Genomic DNA, 20,139 nt, shown 5'->3' with positions numbered 1-20,139 from the left:
AGGAACAGGGGCGGGTCTAGGCACCTCCTGGGTGACGCCTCCGGTGACGTCCTGGCTTCCAGCTCCAAGTTCACGTTTTGCTGGGCACAGAAGGCCTAGATCCATGAAGGTAGAAAGTCATGGCTCGGACTGCCACCACTTCGAGAAGTCAGCGTTAAGTGCAATGAGATCATTCGGAAGTCCAGATCCAGGACCCGTGAGCTCTTTTAGGGGGTGTGGCGGCGCTGATGGCATCCTAGCCTCCGAACGCTAGGTGGCGCCGTGAACTCCGTGGGCGGTGGGGGGGGGCGCTCTTGGGAGCTGGAAGTTCGTTGCGCAAGCGCACTTTAGGCTTTTTCCTGTGGCCCCACGTGTGAACCTTTCCGGCAAAGTTTTCCGGGAAAATGCCCAAATTCAAGACGGCTCGCGGAGCCGCAGGTCAGGAAAAACATGCGCCCCTGGCTGAGCAGATCCTGGCTGGGGACGCGGTGCGAGCAGGGTCCCGGGAAAAGCGGCGGGGTCGCGGGACCGGAGAAGAGGAAGAGTACGTGGGGCCCAGGCTGACCCGACGGATTTTGCAACAAGCGCGGCAGCAGCAGGAGGAGCTGGAGGCCGAGCATGGGACTGGGGACAAGCCCGCAGCACCACGGGAGCGCACCACGAGGCTGGGTGAGTGGCAGGGGGTGTGTGCCAGGAATAGGGTGGTTGGTTGTGGGGAAGAGAGGTAGACGGCCGAAAGGTATCCGGCAGGGAGGAGTTTGGAATGAGAAAATAAAATAAATAAGGGGTCCGCATTACATCCTTGCAAAGGTAATGACTCTTGCAAAGGGTTTCCCCAGTCCTGGAGCAGATTTAGAGTAGTCAGAGCCCTCCACGCCCACTTGTAGTTTTTAAGTATTCGCTTCTGGGCATCCCCGAAGTTAGACCAACAGGAAGTAATTGCTCACGCCGCAAAGAACTCCTAACATTTGTCTATTTGTTCTGTAAATACTTGTGGGATGTCTAGCCTGTGCTTTGCACTGCGCTAGGAGTTTACATGGTTTGGGTAAAGAGGAAAACAAGAAAGACATGTGTCTGACTTCAAGATCTTTCAGTCTAGCCCAACAGAGAGACAACTATTAGGATAATACATTTCACGACAACGAAAACATAGCTTCTCTTATAACAGTAGCATTACTTTTGAGGTTCAGGCTTCCCAGACTGCATGACCTTCGTGCCTGAGACCTGAAAACCGAGTGGTGAGTGCTCTGAGCAGAAAGAACAATATTGTTTAGGAGCCAAAGAGGAAGAGAAACTAATTAGAAGATGGTCAGTATTTTTTATTAGGGTGGAAGTGTGGTCCTCCCAGTTGTTTAATCTGTTTCTCAGATCTCATCTTTCATCTGTCCTGAGAGCAGTGTTTGACAACAGTTGAACACTGGTCTCCTGGCTTCAGCATCTTTACTTGGCTTCTAAGCCATCACATTCCTGTTTTACTACTTCCTCACCTCTCAGCATCTTTTGCTGGCTCCTCTTTTGTCCTCACCCTCTTATTGATGTGCCACAAGGTTCAGTTTTTGGACCTCTTCTCTTCACAGCACTTCTGTTGCTGTCGTCGGTTTCTCGGTTTAAGTATCTTCTATTTGGTGACTGCTCCCAACTTTGTATTCTAGCCTTGATCTGTTCCGTGAAAATCAGATTCTCCTATTTCAACTGCCTATTTGGCATCTCCAATTTGAAGTCTAATAGACGTCTCAAATCAGTATGTCCAAAACAGAAATCCTGATCTTCTCTCCAAACCCGCTCCTCCCACTGTCCTCCTCGTCTCAGATAGTAGGATTTCCTTCCATTTGCTCGAGACAGAAACCTCGAACCCCTCTCTTTCCCCACATCTGATCTGTTAGGAAATCCTGTTGACTCTCCCTTCAAAATATATCCAGAGTTAGATCACTTCTCATCACCTCAGAACACAGTCCTATTTGAGCCACCGTAATCTCTCCCCTGGATCATTGTAGTAGCTTCCTCATTAGTCTCCCATACCCCCTCCAGTCTACTCTTAACTCAACAGCTAGAGGACTACAGAGACCTACATGATCTGCCCTTGTTGCCAGTCTGGGCTCTTCTACTTTCCCCTCGCCCTCTTCATCCATACAGGCTTTATTGTTCCTTAAACATAGTAAGTTAGGGCTTTTGCGCTGGTTATTCCTTCTGTTTTCATAACCCTGTAGGCTAATTCCCCTGATTCTTCGCCTTCTCAGAGAGGCTGCCCTAGCCACTCCATTAAAAATGGAAACACACCCCCCTCCCCTGTTTCCACACTCCCAATTTCTCTGCTCTGCCCTATGTCTTTTTTCGTAGCACTTGTCTTCTTTTGATATTTATTATCGTCTATCTCCCTGATTAAAACATAAGCCCCATAAGTTTCTCTTTTACACTGATTTTTTTCAATACTCAGAACAGTACCTCACATATAGTAGGCGCCCAGTGTTTGCTGAGTGAATGGGTTAATGATAGTAAGTTAGGTAGGAGCCAAATCTACAAAAGACTTGGAGGCTGTGTTCAGGATTTAAAGCTATCCTAAACACTGGGAGGCTATTGGAGAATATGGAGACCTGTTAGGGGACTGTTGAACTAACACAGGCAAGAGATGATGCTGATCTAGGCTTAGGCAAAGCTGTGAAGGATTTGAGAGATAGTGTGTGAAGTAGAATTAAATAGGACTTGGTAATTGTGTCTTGGGGGTGAAGGGAGGGGATGAGGCAGGCCTGCCAGGTTCTGGCTTAGCAATGGGTGGATGGTAGTGCTCTTTACTTAGACATGGAACACAGTGAGTAGTGTAGACCTATAGTGTAGACCTAGGAGGGAAGGAGTGAGTTCAGTTGATGACAAGTGAGATTTGAATTGCCTGTGGGTCATCCCCAAGCTGCCATACAGGAGGCAGCTGGAGTTAGTATCTGGGGTAAAGGAAAATCTACCTACAAGCCCAGATTTGAGATTTGTCAGCATGGGGAAACAAAACGTCTGGTGCACCCCCCCCCCTTTCCCATTTGGCTTTTGTCACACGCTGCCTCTGTTCTTAAGGAGCTGGTCATGTGTAGCATTTTATTTTTCTGCGTGGACTATTACATCCCTTTCCAAATGGCCAGCCGGCTGGAGTCATCCAAGAATCAGTTATAAAAATGGGTTGTTTCACTGAAATCTGAACTCCATTGCCTGGCCTCAAGGCCCTCCACAGTCCGGCTTTACTTTACCCATCTAATCTCATTTCTTGCTATTGCCTATCAGATACTCTCGTAACCAAGCCTTCCTGCCAGTGTTGTTACCCAGGTCTGGACCACACTCTTCCATCTCCCTTACTGCCTATCCAGAGCCTAACCATCCTCTGCTCTCACCCCCTTCTGTGTGCCTGTGGTATATTTTGTCTCTACCACTCATTTTGGCCTGTCACGAAGCCCTACAATGTGTGTAGAACAGGGGTGAAGAATGCATAATCTAAACCCGGACTACCTGCCTTAGGCAAGTTACTTAACTTTCCTTTTTCTGTACTTCCAGGTCCCCATCTGAAACTGGGTAGAACGAGGGCACCTCCCTTGGTGTTAGGAAAGTTATGTACAGTCTTTAGAATAGTTCCTGCTATATGACTGACTGTGTACCGTGTCAGCAGTTACTCGTTGGCATCGCTATCTCCTTGGTTCACGTTTGTACATTTTGTTCCTCAAGACTGTAAGCCCTTGGGGGCACCTGGGTGGCTCAGTCGGTTAAGCGTCAGCCTTCAGCTCAGGTCATGATCTCACAGTCCGTGAGTTCAAGCCCCGCGTCAGGCTCTGTGCTGACAGCTCAGAGCCTGGAGCCTGCTTTGGATTCTGTGTCTCCCTCTCTCTCTGCCCCTCCCCTGCTCATGCTCTGTCTCTCTGTCTCAAAAATAAAAACATTTTTTAAAAAATTAAAAAAAAAGAAAAGACTGTAAGCCCTTGGGAACAGGAAGCTAGCGGGCGCTTCATCACTTCCACTGCACCCATCTGTACCTGCTGCAAGCACATGTGAGGCCTGTATGCACATCATGGGTAAAGTTGAATTGACCTCTACATCCCTCAGCCGCTGCTTGCCTTGCTTATCCATTTCATCTCTTCTAGGTCCAGGGGTCCCGCGGGATGGATCAGATGACGAGGACGAGGAGTGGCCCACCCTGGAGAAGGCTGCCACAATGACAGGGGCAGGCCATCATGCAGAAGTGGTTGTGGACCCTGAGGATGAGCGTGCCATCGAGATGTTCATGAACAAGAACCCTCCTGCCAGGTAGAGCTGGCGTGGCCTGGGATTAGGGGTGTCGGGTCCTGGTGGCAGCTTTCCACAGGGAAGCACATGTCCTGGCAGTTTTGATTCCCTACATTTGGGAAGGGTCCGAGCATAGCTATTTGTGGGGAACCAACTTGGCAAAATTGGCCCATCTTCAAAGGACCTATCTGAATGAGAATGAACTAGACCTCCTGCCCATCTGTCTGTCTGCCTGTGGGAGAACTGCCCGGACTGCCTGGGGAAACAGCTGCAGGGCCATTTTTCAGGCCTGTGGGGGGACCCATCTCTTTGCCTTTGGTCTTGGCATGCTCAGTTGTCTTACTGCTATGTTCAGTTTCCTTGGCCAGATCTCTTTCGTACTCTCAGCTTCATTTCATCCAGGGTTTCTCAACCTCCTCACTATTGGCATTTGGAGCTGGATAATTCTTTTTTTGTGGAGGCCGTCCTGTGCAATGTAGAATGTTTAGCAGCATGCCTGACTTCCACTCACTGGATACCATTGGTGACCTTTCCCCCATCATGACAACCAAAAAATGTCTCCAGACATTGCCACATGTTCCCTGATGGGCACAATCACCTCCTGTTAGAAGCACAATTTGGGGGCGCCTGGGTGGCTCGGTCGGTTAAGCATCCGACTTCGGCTCAGGTCATGATCTCACGGTCCATGAGTTCGAGCCCCACGTCGGACTCTGTGCTGACTGCTCAGAGCCTGGAGCCTGTTTCAGATTCTGTGTCTCCCTCTCTCTCTGCCCCTCCCCTGTTCACGCTCTGTCTCTCTCTGTCTCAAAAATAAACGTTAAAAAAAATTAAAAAAACAAAACAAACAAAAAACCACAATTTGTTGTCATGTATATTAAATGGTGGCTCCACAACATGCAGGCATTTAAGCTCCTGTGATCAAACTCTTACGCCCCTCAATTTTGATCCAGGGGAGGGAAGTCTAAAGGATAAAGGCCGTCAACTAGTTCATTCTGACCCTGTGACACTTAACATGACACTGTTCTTGGTTCTTGGGCTTTTTCGGGGCCGATGTATCTCTCATTGCTGGTAATACCGAGGAAAGACAGGGAAGCTGAATGATTAAGTTCCGTGGTCGCTTATTTGAGAATCCAGAGTCGGACGCTTAACTGACAGTCCCTGAGGCGCCCCCGTAACACATCACTCTGACATTATGGGTAGGATGATTTCATAGCTTGCAGTAAATAAAAGAGTAATGCTACCAGAAACAGGGGCTCCTGACAGTCTTGAGAATTGATGGTTGGCACCTTCCGAAAGCAGATCCAGAGCCACGTGAACTCAGCAGAGGCCCATTTAGTTTGGGGCTCAGTATTGTATAAAAGTACCTGAACTTTAGAACCTGAAAGACCAGGGTTTGACTCTCCCCACTTGAGAGCTCTGAGAGCTTGATTGAGTTATTGACCTGTCTGGGTATCAGTTCCTGTGTCTGAATAATGACGGTAATGACACTTCTATCAGATATTGCACTGACTACATGGAATAACATCTGGAAAGTCCTGCTTCAGTGCCTGGTGTTGAAAAAACAGGAGCCATTTTAAAAATACCTTAGCATTCTTTTACCAAAGCACACTGTGACAGTAATTGTGAATTCTCGTGATAGAGTTATGTTTGATGCACTCTGTGGAAGGAACCTGAGAGAAACATCATACTCTTAGAAATATCTACATAAATTTTAATAAATTAAATTGAGGGGATGTTTGTGTCACAGCCACCCCCTTAATGGCTCCAGCTACTTGAAATCTTGGTAAAAAACTGAGATGTGTCTTTAGAGAGGTCAGACTAGAATTTTGTAACTGGAGAGTCCTCAACATATTATCGGCGAGTGGTGAACGTGTTTGAAACAGGCAACGCTTACTACATACTTGCTGTGTGCCAACAGTTCCAAATACTGGACATACGTTAACTCACGTAATCCTTACGGTAACTTTATGAGGAGGTACTGTTACTATCCCTGGTTCACAGACGAGGAAACTGAGGCATAGAGAGACCAAGGAGCATGCCCAGGGTCATGTAGGGAGAGGAAGAGCCAGAATTTGAACCCAGGCAGACTGATTACAGAGTCCTGGTTCTTCACCTCCACACAACCGTCAGCTTTGTCCCAGGTCGAATGACCTTTGGGTCCTCTGCACCCTGCAGGGATTCTGTGGTGGGCAGTAAGACCCAGGGAGACTGGGGCCGCACATCCCAGCGGGATCACAGATGTACTGGAGCTCACAAGGGACTGTGGGGGGAGTGTAGAGCTTCCTGGACTGGCCACAGCCGTCCCTGCTTCCCTCCCGCACCTTCCTTACTCCTAGGCGCACCCTGGCTGACATCATCATGGAGAAGCTGACCGAGAAGCAGACGGAAGTTGAGACGGTCATGTCAGAGGTGTCAGGCTTTCCTATGCCGCAGCTGGACCCCCGGGTTCTGGAAGTCTACAGAGGGGTCCGGGAGGTAAGAGCCGAGTGGAGAGCCACGATGAAATACCCTCCCAGGGGCCGTGGGCTCGCACTAAGGGTTTGGGTGCCCACGTCTTGTACAAATGAGGCATGGTGGCCAAGAGCAGGTTAAGAGCCCCAGTGCGTGGGTTCAGATTTCTGCTCTGCTACTCAGGGACTTGGTGGCCTTGGGGAAGATTACTTAACTGTGGTCTTGGTTTCCCCATCTGGAAAATGAGGGTGCTGATGACATACCCTTCAGAATTGTTGTGAGGATTGAGCTAATCTGTGAAAAGCACCCAGACAGGGACCTGGCACACGGCGCACGTGTCATTGACAGTGATGATTTGCGCTCGCCTCCGCAGGTGTTATCTAAGTACCGCAGTGGGAAGCTGCCCAAGGCCTTCAAGATCATCCCTGCACTCTCCAACTGGGAGCAGATCCTCTACGTTACAGACCCTGAGGCCTGGACAGCAGCCGCCATGTACCAAGCCACCAGGTGGAGTAGATGGGGGTTCGGGTGGCCTGGGGTCTGTAGGTAAATGCTGGCTGTGGGGAGACAGGCTTTCTCTGCCTTGGCCGTTACATTTGAGCTTTGCCCCAGAGCTCTGTCTTGTGCTTCTGTAGGTCACTGTTTTCCCAGCTTTTCCCGTTTCCATGTTTTGGGGCCGGGACCCTGTTGAGACTCGCCTGTGATGAGTTTCCAGGAGAAAGGCTTATAACTACTGGAGCACAGTCCCTGGGGTGTCAGAGTGGCCTCCAAAGCCTGTGGCTCCCTGGGCATGCTCGGGTCCCCTGCGACACCAGGGTGGAGAGAACAAACCCATGTCAGGGAGGGAAGGTGAACAGAGGAGAGCTGTGGCTCCCCCAGGACAGAGCGTTGACTCCGTTTAGGTACCCCTCGTAGCCCCTCCCGTTCCCTTCCTAACGTGGCGGGTGTAGCAGGCGCACACGGGTCACTTCTGCACACCCCTCGAATCTCCAGTGTTCACCGTCCACAGTGTATTTAAAATGCCAGCTCTGGGCTATCATGTGAGCTGGAGTCTCCCCCATATCTTCCCCAAAATAGGATTTTTGCCTCTAACCTCAAGGAACGCATGGCCCAGCGCTTCTACAATCTTGTCCTGCTCCCCCGGGTACGAGATGACATCGCTGAATACAAACGACTCAACTTCCACCTCTACATGGCACTCAAGAAGGCCCTGTTCAAGCCCGGAGCCTGGTTTAAAGGTGGGAACCCGGGAGGCCGCTAAGAGAGGGAGGGGCTAGAGCCCCTGCAGGTGAAAGCAACAAGCCTGACAGGAGATGACTGTCTCGGGTGGGTGGGGGGTGCTTCCTGCTGTGGCTCTCTCCTCTCACCCTGGGCTCAAAGTGCCTTCCCCTCTGACCCTCCCCAGGGATCCTGATCCCACTGTGTGAGTCTGGCACCTGTACCCTCCGGGAAGCCATCATCGTGGGTAGCATCATCACCAAATGCTCCATCCCTGTGTTGCACTCCAGGTAGTGTTGGGGGGAGGGGGGAAGAGGACTATGAGTCAGGAGGCATCCAGATAGGAGAATCCCAGGACTGGGGCTGGAGGGGATGGACAGAGTGAGGAAGGAGCTAGGAGCAGCCCTGGATCTGTGGGTTGTTTAAGCTGTTGGGTGCGTTACTACACCAACAGAATGTAAGTTCCCCCGAAACAGGATCCCCACCTGGCACAGTAAATAGTTGAATGAACGAATAGGAAACATGAGAAGAAAGGATGTTAGGGGTGGAGATCTTCAGGTGCTTGAATGTATTCTAGCCAGGTACTGAGACGAGCAGGCTGAACCAGAGGTAGGGATTTGGGGTGAATGCGTATACAGCTGGTGACTGAGGCCGAGGAGTAGAAGCTGGGGTAGGTGAGAAGGAGGCCTGAGATGGCCCCCTTAAGAATAGGCACGGTGCAGTGCAGGGGCCAGCAGAGGAGGGGAGGGGAAGAGGCAGGGGAGAGGGCGGATCTTGCCTCCAGCATCTCCCCCACCACTGACCCTTCCTCACCAGTGCGGCCATGCTGAAAATTGCCGAGATGGAATACAGCGGTGCCAACAGCATCTTCCTTCGGCTGCTGCTGGATAAGAAGTACGCACTGCCCTACCGGGTGCTAGACGCCCTGGTCTTCCACTTCCTGGGCTTCCGGACAGAGAGGCGCGAACTGCCCGTGCTCTGGCACCAGTGCCTCCTGACTTTGGTCCAGCGCTACAAGGCAGACCTGGCCACAGATCAGAAGGAGGCCCTCTTGGAACTGCTCCGGCTGCAGCCCCATCCACAGCTGTCCCCTGAGATCAGGCGTGAACTTCAGAGTGCAGTGCCCCGAGACGTGGAAGACGTTCCTGTCACCATGGAGTGAGGAAAGTTACTCGCCCTGGTCTGAGGGGCATGGGGGGGGGACACCAGGATCCCTGCTGGCGACACCGAGATTTTACAGCTGAAGTCCCAGATCAGGGCAGGGAGAGAGGTCCCAGGCATCTGTGGCTCCCTGCACCTGACAGGGAGGATTAAGGGTCTGGCTGGGCCCTTCTTCCATCCTAGGCCTTCGTCCCTGTTCGGTTGTGAGACGTGACTTGAGATGCCACATGCCAGCATCCCCACTCCCTGACTGGGGCGTGGAATAGGTTCTTTTTCTCAGGCTCTTGTGTCAAGTCACTGGGATGGGGATAAAAACCAAAGGCAGGTATTTATTGAACTTTTGTGTTTTGATGTGATCGATGGAGATCTTTGTGCTTTCCCTCTTTAGCTGGAGGGAAGCTCTTCTCTGTTCCTGTCGAGGAGTGGATTCTTGCCAGTTTACAGAGGATACCCCCATCTCCTTATTCTACAAGTTTGTGTCTCCACGCCCTACCCACCCTATTAGCCCCTTGAGGCATCCTCTGCCTTCAACTGGAGGCAGAGGCTATTTTGGAGGTTGTTCAAAAGATGGTCCTGTCTCCTCTGTGGGTGGATTGCTGCAGGAGAAAGTCCCTAGAGGAAACTGAGGCTACAGAGGGAAGAAAATCAGGCCCCGGAAGGAGTAGATCCAGAGTCCCCACCAGACAGTTTTTCTAAATTTCTTGGCTAATTTAAAGTTTTAGATCAGGGATTGGCAGACTAGAGTCATATGCCCATTTTCTTATTGCCCATGAGGTAAGAATGATTTTTACATTTTTTAAATGGTTAGGAAAAAATAATATTTTGTGAGAGATGAAAATTCTATGAAATTCACATTTCAGTGTCCATAAGTAAAGTTGTGTTGGGACGCAGCCGTGCCTAGCCACTTGATTTTTATGGTTGCTTTCATGCTCCAGCAGCAGAACTGAGCACAGTTGACCCTTGAACAGTGCAGGGCTTACAGGCACCAACCCCCTACATAGCCAAAAATCTGTGTGTAATTTTTGACTCCCCAAACTTAACTACCAGTAGCCTACTGTTGACTGGAAGCCTTACTGGTAACATCAACAGTGGATTAACATGTTTTGTAGGTTATGTCACATATATAGTATTCTATCAAGTACACCTGAGAAAAGAAAATGTTGAGAAAATCACAAAATAACGTTTAGAGCACAATTCACACTATATGAATACCATACGTTTATATGTCTCCTGGAAAAAAGTCTGTGCAGAAGAGGACCTGCAGGGTTCAAGCCCACGTTACCTAAAAGTCAGCCGTACGGTCCTGCTAGAACGCTGCTTATTTGCTTTTGGAAACGTGAATTCGTTCCAACCCAGTTAATGCATTTGGGAAGAAGTTGATCACAAGTTTCCCGTTTACATGCAGTTTTCTCTAAGAAACACTAGGTGGGAACTGCCCAGCGGAGGCCAGCCAGGCGACACCACCTGCACGTACCCAGAGCAGCCTCTGCTCACCTTGCATGGAGAGCCACACCCACACCTGGTGGCTTTGCTCCCCTTCCACAGCCTTCTGACCTCTGCTTCCACATACTTCAGGTCTTTTCCAAGATAAAAGGGCTGTGTCCTAGTACAGGTTTCTTAACCTTTCAAACTGAAAACTGGGTTATCCACTTTATTTCCTTTAAGAAATGTGTCACTCATTAAGTTTTTTTGAGTATTGTGCCTCAAGCCCGGTTTCCCATGAGCCCTGTGGTTTTTATTGTGCAATTTTGCATGGTGCAGTGAATTTTAGGAATGTGTACATCCCATTGTAAAGCAGAGCTGACTATATCTGGGGCAGAAACCAAATGACCCACAAAGCCTGAAATATTTACTTCCTGGCCCCTTACAGAAATGGCTTGTGGTAATCTCTGCATGATGACCCTTGACTTCTGCCCTGCTTCCCTCATGCAGCCCAGAAACGGCTTTTCCCCATAGCACCATCCAATCCAAGAAGCCAAAGCCAGGCTTATTCCAGAATCTTTATTAAGGTAGCATGATGGTCCTGGGCCACCAGCCTGGACCTTGTGGCCGTAGGAAAGACCTGTGTCAACAGGGCTCGCCTCCCTCTCCAGACAGGGGCTCAGTCACCTCCAGTTTATCCCTACTCCATCCCCCACCCCCAGAGAATGGGGCAGAGGGCCAGAGGGAGAGGAGGGCATGGCCCTACCCCAGGCTGTAGCAGCTCCTTGGCCACAAAGATCCTCCAGCCAGTAGCAGAGGGGAGGGATGCAGCAACCACCAGGGTTACCACCGCGTGTGGGGTCGATGGGCCCCACCACACCCTCTTTCAGTTGTCCTCAAAGCAATTAATAAATTAAAACAACTTCTTCCTTCAGCACTAACCCCCCTCAATCACACAGGAGAAGCTGAGCGGAAAGCAAAGCAAGGAGGGATTGGTTGGTTCTTGCCTGCCCCTCGGACAGAGGCCTGGTCCCTCCCTCTAGGAGCAGCTACGCGCACGGATTATATTGGGGCCTCCAAAGCGTGTCAGGAGGAGCTGTCCAGACTGTTTCCCCTCACACATGTCTATCAGCATCTCTGAAATCTCTTCAGAAAGACCCCAATCCAAATACATGAACTCTGGAAGGTGCAACACCTTTACAAGGCACTGGGGGCATTTTGGCATTTGAGAACACGAGAGCCCCAGAAATAAGGGGGCCTCAAAAAGGAACGCTGGTGCATGTATTTTACCTACTTCAATTTCATTTCCGACCAGCCTGGCCCACCGCCAGCTAGGATCAGGGAAAGAGCGAAGCCGGTCAGATGCAGGGAAAAGGAGGAGCCTGGCGGGCCACCCAAACACGGCTGGCCAGGCCCCTTAGTGCACACTGCAGGGATAGGTAGGGCCTGCCCCCTTCATCTTGGCGAGGGGCGAACAGGAGGGGGCCCCCTCAGGCTTCCGATGTGGCGTGGCGTGGCGTGGTTCGTTCCTGCAGGCGGGGGGGGGGGGGGGGTGGCAGTGTCCCCTCCTCTGTTGCCAGTGGCCACTGGAGGGGGCCTCTCCGGGGCTACAGGTGAATGGCTGTGACATCTGTGGGAGTGCTGGTCTGGCTGGGCCCCTGGCTACTGGAGCCCCTGGGGGCTTTGGGTGCAGGGCTGGGCGAGGTCTGGGCGGCTTCTCTGAGGCTCTCCCTGAGCGCAGCTTCAATCTGCTCCTGACAGGCCCGCAGGCAGTCCTGCAAACACGAGGGAACAGCAAAGAGTGACTGCTGGGTGGAGGGCAGAAGGTCCCCTTTGGAATGAAGGGTCTGCTTCCCACCCCCACAGCATCTGGCAGCAGATGCGGGTGAGGGACACCTTCCAGCACACAGGGAAGTTGGGAGGTTAGGCTACAACCCAGCCCCAGGAATCAGCCTTCAGTTCTAAGAAACTGGCAAGAGGATGTGGCAAGGGAGTGTGAGAGCAGCCCAATAATCTGACAGCAGCTCCCCCACCCCCACTCTTGCACATCATTTGGCAGGAAAAGGGCACCCAGTAACAGTGCCCTTCAACCCACCCAAGCCACCTGCTCTTCTCCAGACCAAGAGAGAAGGCCACAGAAGCCCCAGGGGTGGGGCACCTGAGACCAGGAGTGGAGACCAGCCTAGGGATGCATTCCTCCCTCTGCTGGAGACTCAGGGAATAGCACTGCTTGAGGAAGTGCTGACCGGCCACAGCCGGCGCCCCTGCACTCACCACCTCTGTGCCTGTGATCCCTGCCAGCAGCTCTGTGAGCTCATCCCCAGTCGTGGAGCACGCGCCCAGGCCTTGCACTGCAGCCCCAATGCTGCCCGTGGCGATCATGGACGGTGGGTACATGGCAAAGGTGTAATCTTGGAAAGGAAGAGGGAACCATGAGGCAAAGGCTTAAAAGATCACGGCCAGCACGGACTTCCTACTGCTCCAAAAATGCCAGGCAGTGAGAATAGAGCTGAGGGCATACCAGAAACCCCAGCAGTGAGTACTATAAGAGCAACGAGGGAGAAAGGCAGGAAGGGGCCTCTCCTAGAGAGGACCAGGGTGAACAGGAAACTTGCACAAGTGTGTCTGCTCCAAGGTGGTCGGTGTGCCAGGGACCAGAGGGTGAAGGAGTCTCTCCCTGGTGTGGAAACAAAACCAGGGTCAAGAGACCTTGGTTGTGCTCCCAACTTAATGACTGTGAGACCCTGAGCAAGTCACTTCTCCAAGCCACTTACAGACTTGGTGGTCTCTAAAATCCCATACAGCTCTGCAGTGCCTGGGTGGCTCAGTTGGTTAAGTGTCCAACTTCAGCTCAGGTCATGATCTCTTGGTTCACGAGTTCGAGCCCCGTGTGACAGCTCAGAGCCTGGAGCCTGCTTCAGATTCTGTGTCCCCTCTCTGCCCCTCCCCCACTCACACTGTGTCTCTCTCAAAAATAAACACTAAAAAGAAAAAAAAAATCCATACAGCTCTGATCATGTTCTGCTGCCTCTTCTGAGCCTCCAGAAGAGAGATAATATTGACAAATTTTGAGAGGAGTATGAAGCAGAATCCAGTTACCTCCCACCCTTCCAAGTATTTGTATTTCCCTCACCTGGCAAAAATGTATATAGGGCTCTTACCTGTAGCACAAAGGGCCAAAAAGGTCTGGGCATGTTTTTTGACCAAGGCCTGCCGGTCACGGGGCAGAGAGAGCCGGTGCAGAATGAGGGCCAGGAAATCATGGGCAATCACAGCAGCTAGGTCCCACTTGAGCTTCCCCAGGACCAGCACCTCCCAGTCCTGGTGTTTGGGAAAGAGGGTGGAGTCAGTGGCTGAAGAAGGGAAGGGTAGGGAGTAAAGCAGAAATGTCACAGGGAAGGAAGCCCATCAAACTTGAAGGCGAGGGCCCCAGTTCTGCTTCTGGGTTAAAGAACCGGCGTGGAGTAGGGAGTCCAGGGCGCGGAAGAATTGGGGGCACTTGCTTTGAGCATCTACTGCTCATTTACAAGGTGCCAGAACTACGTGTTTGATATGAACTGTCTCTTTCAATCCTATTTGGTTCTCTTTCGGGGGCCAATAAGCCAGGCCTTCTCCTGACTTCGTGCAGGGCTCAGAGTACTTCTCCGGCCAAGGTTGAACGAAAAGACTGCAGCGGCAGGCATCACAACCTTGAGCCTCCTCTGGGGTGAAGCAGAACGGCTCTCCGTAATCCCAAGGATTTGTGAAAGGGCCTCTCCAGTCCTGCATCCCAGCCAAGTCCGCACCTCTTGAAGACACCCAAATGAGCGTGAGGCCGCGCCTCCTGTGACACACCCACTGAACCAACCCTGAGGTTCCTCAAAGGAGAGGTTGCCCAACTTAAGCCACATCCCACAGTGTTGGTGGGACACTGGGGGTGAGTCCTGAGACACAGCACCCCACGCCACCTGGAACCACAGTGGCTTTACCTGGAACCACAGTGGCTAGCGTCACTGAAATCTCAGGAAGCGAAGCAGAGGCCCAGCCAGGCAGGACGGATCCAGGCGATCCTTGAGGGACCAAATAGCATCTCCACCTGCCCACAGCTACATACCACTGCTACGTCCTGGGGGAGGCTGGGCGCCCCACCCAATCCACTCATCTGAGGTTCCTAGTCCTGGCCCCATTTCTGAGTTGCACACATGAGGATTTCTTCACTGTTTTATCACAGGAAGGAACTCTCGGGTTTGGCCCCTTACTAAGGCAGAAATGGCAACCCCACCCAACCTCTTCCAGGCCGTCAGTCACAGCTGTCCCTCTCCCGGCCCCCACCTAGGTGTCATCCTCATAAATCAGCCCTAAGCCTCTCACAGGGCCCTACAGAAAAGGGCCTGGCCCAGAGCCAAAAGAAGTTGGGCCGAGAAGCCAGCATTCTACTCATGCTTGCCCCAGTTCTCTAGCTCCTAACCCAGAAGTGACCAGAAAGCACCTACCCTCCAAGGAAAGATCTGGAAGGCGACTTGCAATGGGGGTCTCCCTGTGGGGAGGCATGGAAGGAGGGGGTCCCATGTGCGGGAAGGCAGCCACCCTACCCTGTATCTGGGCAACTCCTGAGAATCTCAGCCCTCGCCTGGTGGGGAACACACCCCTGGGAGCGATTAGTGGTGGTGGCTGGCAGCTCGTATCACATCTGTAGGCTTTAAGGCCACCTGGGCTAGCCTGGAGACCCAGACCCAGACCCTCCTCAGCCGCTTCAGTGCAGTGCTGAGGCAGGACGGGGACCTTTCCCTCCTTCTCTGGGCCTCGACCCCCTCTGCTGCAACAAGGGTTTGGACTGAGTGGAGTTCTGTGCAGTCCCTTCCAACTCTGTCCTTGTAAGAAGACATCTGCACACTCCACCCCCGGCTCAGGCACAGGGAAAAGATGAAGAGTCCTTGTGGCCTGTTCTGAGAGACTACCCTCACACAAAGGCACACACACCATGCCAGTCTTTTCACAAAAAGGAAGTACCCTTCTACCTTCCAGCCCAAACCCCTCCAGAAACATCTTGCTCGCTGGCCCTGGAAACCAGCTCCACCTTCAGACTTGCCAAAAACTACCAGATTCATCACAAAGAGCCGTGGGGCCTCCCGGATTCCCAACTCTGGCCTCCTACTCCCATCTCAGAGAGCTACTTGGCAGGAAGAGGAATCCTGTTCCTCGACAAGCAGCAGTCGGGGGCCCCAGTACCCTGGCTTCCCGGCCAGCCAATCACAGCAGCCTGCATACTGCCCTCCTCCCCGGGAGATGGGGCCCAGAGACTCCTCTCAGGGTCAGAAGAAGACTTGGCCGCCGCGGAGCAAGGTGGAGGAAGGTGCCAGCTCACCCATCCTCTCCCCCAGGCCCCCCAGGAGATGATCCGCCTGCCCTGAATAACCTCTTCCAGATCCAAGCGGCTTCCCCACCTCCTCTCCAGGCTCAGTGGGGGAAAGAGAGCCTTGACTCCCTTGCCCTGCCTCGGGAAGAGCCCAGCCCAAGTTCCCAGCAAGGGGCCCAGGGAGCCACTTCCCAAACCACAGGAGTGACAGCAGCTCCCCACAGGGTTATGAAAGACCTCGGTCAGAGTGGGTGGGCCAGGGGAGGGGGCATCATTATCACATCGGAAGCAGCTGCAGTTCAGCTCCCGGGCTATCCCTCAGCTCTGGCCTTTGGCTAAGGGGGAAAGGGAGAGGTGATCCCACCAGGCCTGAAGCAGCTGCTCGAGTTCCTCAGAACGAGGACCTGGAAGGAGCTAGCTCTTCTGGGATAGAAAAGGAAGGAAAGAAGGTGGGATGACAACTCCTTGGCCCTTCCTGAGAGCAATCGGGGCCTGACTTTAATCGGCTCTAGGAGGCTTTTCAATCACAAAGTCCACACTGGGATAAAGAGTCAACCAAGGCAGCCCCCTCCCCCACATGAAGCACATTCCACTCCCCCACTCCAGTGGGGGTGTGCAGGCATGTCCTTTTGCTGCCAATAAATAACTCATGGTGGCTGTGTAAACCCAGAGGCAAAGTACTAGTGAGTATAGACATGCAGTTTGACTTGCTGCTATCTGGGGGAAAGACCAGGAAGGAATGGCACCCCCTGGAGGTCAGGAGAAGGGGATTCAATTCATGCTGGCAGCTCAAGCTTGGAGGCCGCGGTTAGCTACCCTGACCGTCTGACTGTCCCCCACACTGCCGTATCTTTTGTCCAAAAAAAAATAATAATAATAAAATAAAATCGGTTCTGCTACCCTCCCCAGGGGCAGAAAGTTTCTGAGGTCTTGGCCTTCCTTTTCCTCATAAGTGTGGTGACAGTATGTAGGGGGGTGGGGAGAGTTATGCACGCACCCGCAGCTGGCGGGGAGAGACAGAGTGGTCGGTGTAGATGCACAGTTTTTCGATGGTCAGGGGCGTAGTCTCGCGCAGCTTGGAGGCCAGCAGCATGCAGACCGCACCCAGGAGCTGCAACTGCGCCTTTCGGGTGGGGACGCAGGACAGGTAGCGATCCAGGTAGTTCATGGCCAGGGGGAAGACTTCCTCCTCACAGCGCTGCTCCTCACAAACCTGGGGGAGGGCGCACAGTCACTTCTAGGGCAGGGGCATGGGGAACGCAGCAGCACTTAAGGGGGGGGGCGTTGAAGGGAAGTGGATGAGGGGCAAAAAAATGGGGGGGGGGTGTAACCTTCTGAGACAAGGACTAATACGGAGGATGCGCCTTCCCTAAGGTGACGCCCCCCACTTCCTCCGCGTAGCCTGCCTCCTTCCCCCTCCCCTGGGGGGTGGGGGTACGCCAGAGGCTCCCTTCCTCAAGGATTCCAAACTGAGACTGCCCTCCCCCATAGCAAGAAGGGGGTTGAGGGACGGAAGAGTTAGCCACGGTGGGCAGAGAACTGGGACCTTACCCCCATTACCACCACCCACTGTACACACCCAAAGGGAAGGGAGGAGACTCCAGCCGCTGCCTCCCGCACTTTTCATTTCCCTGACTGCCGGAACAGCGCGCGCGCCACCCCCACCGTCTTCCCCGCCAGAACCCCGCGACAGACACAGGAACCGGCTCTGGGGCGGGGGCGGCCGAGCCCAGGGTTTTCCAGGCGCGCTCTCCCGAGCAATCCGAGCGGGGGAGGGAAGCAGGAGACGCTGAGAGAAGCCGGAGGGGAGAGGGTGGCCCCGGTCCCGCTTTCCTGGCCCGAAGGAAGGGTTAGGGAGGGTGCCGAACGACCGGCAGTCAGAGTTAGGGCTGGGGAAGGGAAAGGGACACCACGGAGGCAGTCGGCTCGCTGCGGTGCCCGAGTGAGAGACCAGGCCCCGGGGATCTGAGCCACCGAAGCATCTTGCTGATTGTTGTTGAGACCAGGATGTCCCCACAGGGCGGCCCGGAGATGTCCGGAGCCGGGCGGCGGGGGAGGGGAGACCCTTCCGGAAGATACCTCCAGCATCCAGTACGCCAGCATCTTCCGCATGTGCGGCTTGATCTCCCTCTGCACACACTGGAAGTAGGAGGCGCGGGGCACGTAGCGCTCCTCCAGGCGGAGCAAGCTCTGCAGGACACGCTGGTCCCCCAGCAGTCGCGGGTCCGGCCCGGCCCGGGGCGCGTGCCGGGTGCCCTCGCAGCACAGCAGCTCCATACTCGGGCAGCGCACGGGCGGGCGGGAGCTGGGGCTCGCGAGCCAGAACGCAGGCGGCGGTCGGGACTGCGCGGGGCGCGGGTCTGGTGCTGGCGCTGGCACTGCGCGGCCGAGCCCCAGCCCGCCCGCGCCGGCGCGCGCGCCGCTTCCCTGACAGGCGCCCCGCCCCTCGCGACGATGTAGCAACCGTGGAATGCGAGCGTCTCAACGCGCAAGGGGCGGGGCCGCCGGAGCCCCAGACGGAAAGGGCTGGCTGGCCGCCCCCTCCCCCCGGGCGGCCGCATTGGTCCGCGGGGCGCGGGCCGGCCGGCTTCCGGGCGCTCCCGGCCCTTCTGACCACCCGCTGGAGAGAAGCTCCTTGGAGGTGGGCCTCTTCCCCTCCGACGAGCCCTCCCCTTTTGCTTCTCAGACGCTAGCCTCCAGGGAAAGAACTTTTTTCCAAAGGTTATTCATTCATTCGACAAACCCTACTTCACCCGCTGATTGCTCTGGGCAATATGAATGATAATCGACTGGGCACTTCGTAGTGCACAACGACCTAAGCACTTAACGTGTAGCAACTTATTAACTCCTCACGACAACTCTCAGGTGTTAAACTGATTTCGCAGATGACGAAACCGAAGCACAGCGAGGGTAACAATCATAGTTAGCCTGTGGCAGAGCCAGGACCTGGAAGCTGAAGTCTGGCTCCAGAATCTGTGCTCTACACCACTGCTACTTAAACTGCGATCCCCAGACCAACAAAAACGGCCCTCCCCGAGAGCTGGTTAGAAGTGGCCCACCGAGACGAGCCGGATCAAAATCTGCATTTCAACAAGATCCCTGGTGATCCCCGTGCACATTAAAGTATGAGAAGGGCCGGTCTAAATCTGCATATTACACAAATACAACCGGGCGGAAAGGCCAAGGATTCAAGGCCTCACCTTGTCATTCAGTTGGCTGTGTGGCCTTGGACAAGCCCCGAAGTCGGCCTTAGTTTCTGTTTGAGGAAAACGTGGGCGGAGAAACTAGATCCTCTGAGAAGGAGTTTCTAGCTCAGACTCTATAAACCTACTTCCCAAACTTTGGGTTACTTTGCAGTTTCCCCAAAGCTGGATTCTACATGACCAAGAGGCAGACCACAGGCCTCCAGTAAGGCTTCAAATGGGAGGCGGCCTTGGGGATCCCTGCCTCTCCTGGGGCCCTCCCGAGGAAGGAGCCACAGAAGTGACTTGTTAAGAGACAGGACACTGTTATAGCAAGTTCTACGCTAAACATTCTCTCAGTGAGTTGTTCCGTTTTATAGAATACATTTTACCGTCATTTTCATATCATGGAAATGTTCGTTTACATTCTAGAAAACTTCGACAATATGGATAAGACACACAAAAAAGGAAGTAACAGCTACCTACAATTACTCCAGAGAAGACCCCTTAAAATGTCAATGTTTATTTTTTCTACAATTGTTCTGTGAATGAACACATCTTTTTAGAAATAAGATCACCCCACTAAAAAAAAATACTGTTAGGACTTTTCCATGTCATTAAATATTCTATGTATTTTTTCTTAATTTTTAAAAATTTTATTTATTTTAGAGAGAAAGGGAGCATGCAAGCGGGGGAGAGAGGCGGAGAGAGAGAGAGAGAGAGAGAGAGAGAGAGAGAGAATCTCAAACAGGCTCCAGGCTCAGTGTGGAGCCCTTCTCAGGGCTCAATCCCACAACCCTGTGATCATGACCTGGGCCAAAATCAAGAATAGGGCACTCAATGACTGAGCCACCCAGGAGCCCCTAAATAGTGTACATTTTCAATGGCTACGTAGTATGCCACTGGTGAATGCATCATAATGCATTTTACCAAAGCTGAATTATTGGAAATCTAACGTGTTTCTAGTTCTTCCCTATTAAAAACAATACAGTAAAATGCTTTTGTGGTATCTTTGTGCATACTCATGATTGTTTCTAGAAGTGAATTAATTTCTAGAAGTGGAATTTCTCAATGTAAGGTTATGAAACATTCCAAGGCTTTTGATACAGTTCTTATTACCAAATTTTCCTGCTGAAA

The 20,139-nt window shown here is 52.8% G+C and overlaps 2 protein-coding genes across 5 annotated transcripts in view; one reads left to right on the top strand and one right to left on the bottom strand.

Annotated features, from left to right (window-relative positions):
• The first annotated feature begins 34 nt into the window (after nucleotides 1–34).
• BYSL (bystin like) lies at nucleotides 35–12,195 on the top strand. Its single transcript, XM_047102628.1, has 7 exons — nucleotides 35–648; nucleotides 4,092–4,254; nucleotides 6,570–6,708; nucleotides 7,058–7,191; nucleotides 7,762–7,922; nucleotides 8,090–8,192; nucleotides 8,719–12,195. Exons 1-7 carry the CDS (start codon nucleotides 384–386, stop codon nucleotides 9,062–9,064), a joined length of 1,311 nt encoding a protein of 436 aa, XP_046958584.1. The 5' UTR covers nucleotides 35–383; the 3' UTR covers nucleotides 9,065–12,195.
• The window catches only part of CCND3 (cyclin D3), a 98,413-nt gene continuing 89,324 nt past the window's right edge, over nucleotides 11,051–20,139 (bottom strand). For 2 of the 4 annotated variants that reach the window (XM_047102631.1, XM_047102632.1), the window contains 4 exons: nucleotides 16,818–17,033; nucleotides 13,647–13,806; nucleotides 12,760–12,896; nucleotides 11,051–12,260 (listed from right to left, as the gene is read on the bottom strand). In XM_047102631.1, the coding sequence (XP_046958587.1) occupies nucleotides 12,093–12,260; nucleotides 12,760–12,896; nucleotides 13,647–13,806; nucleotides 16,818–17,033 (681 nt within the window). In that variant the 3' untranslated portion in view covers nucleotides 11,051–12,092. Of the gene's footprint in view, nucleotides 12,261–12,759; nucleotides 12,897–13,646; nucleotides 13,807–16,817; nucleotides 17,034–17,899; nucleotides 18,191–20,139 lie in introns of those variants that run through there. The other 2 variants (XM_047102630.1, XM_047102633.1) reach the window with 2 other exon arrangements.

Source organism: Lynx rufus, unplaced genomic scaffold, assembly GCF_022079265.1.
Source record: "Lynx rufus isolate CCGP_SWC_20201006 ecotype Redwood Valley unplaced genomic scaffold, mLynRuf1.p SCAF_6, whole genome shotgun sequence".
Lineage (NCBI taxonomy): Eukaryota > Metazoa > Chordata > Mammalia > Carnivora > Felidae > Lynx > Lynx rufus.
This window is presented reverse-complemented; position numbering and strand designations above follow the sequence as displayed.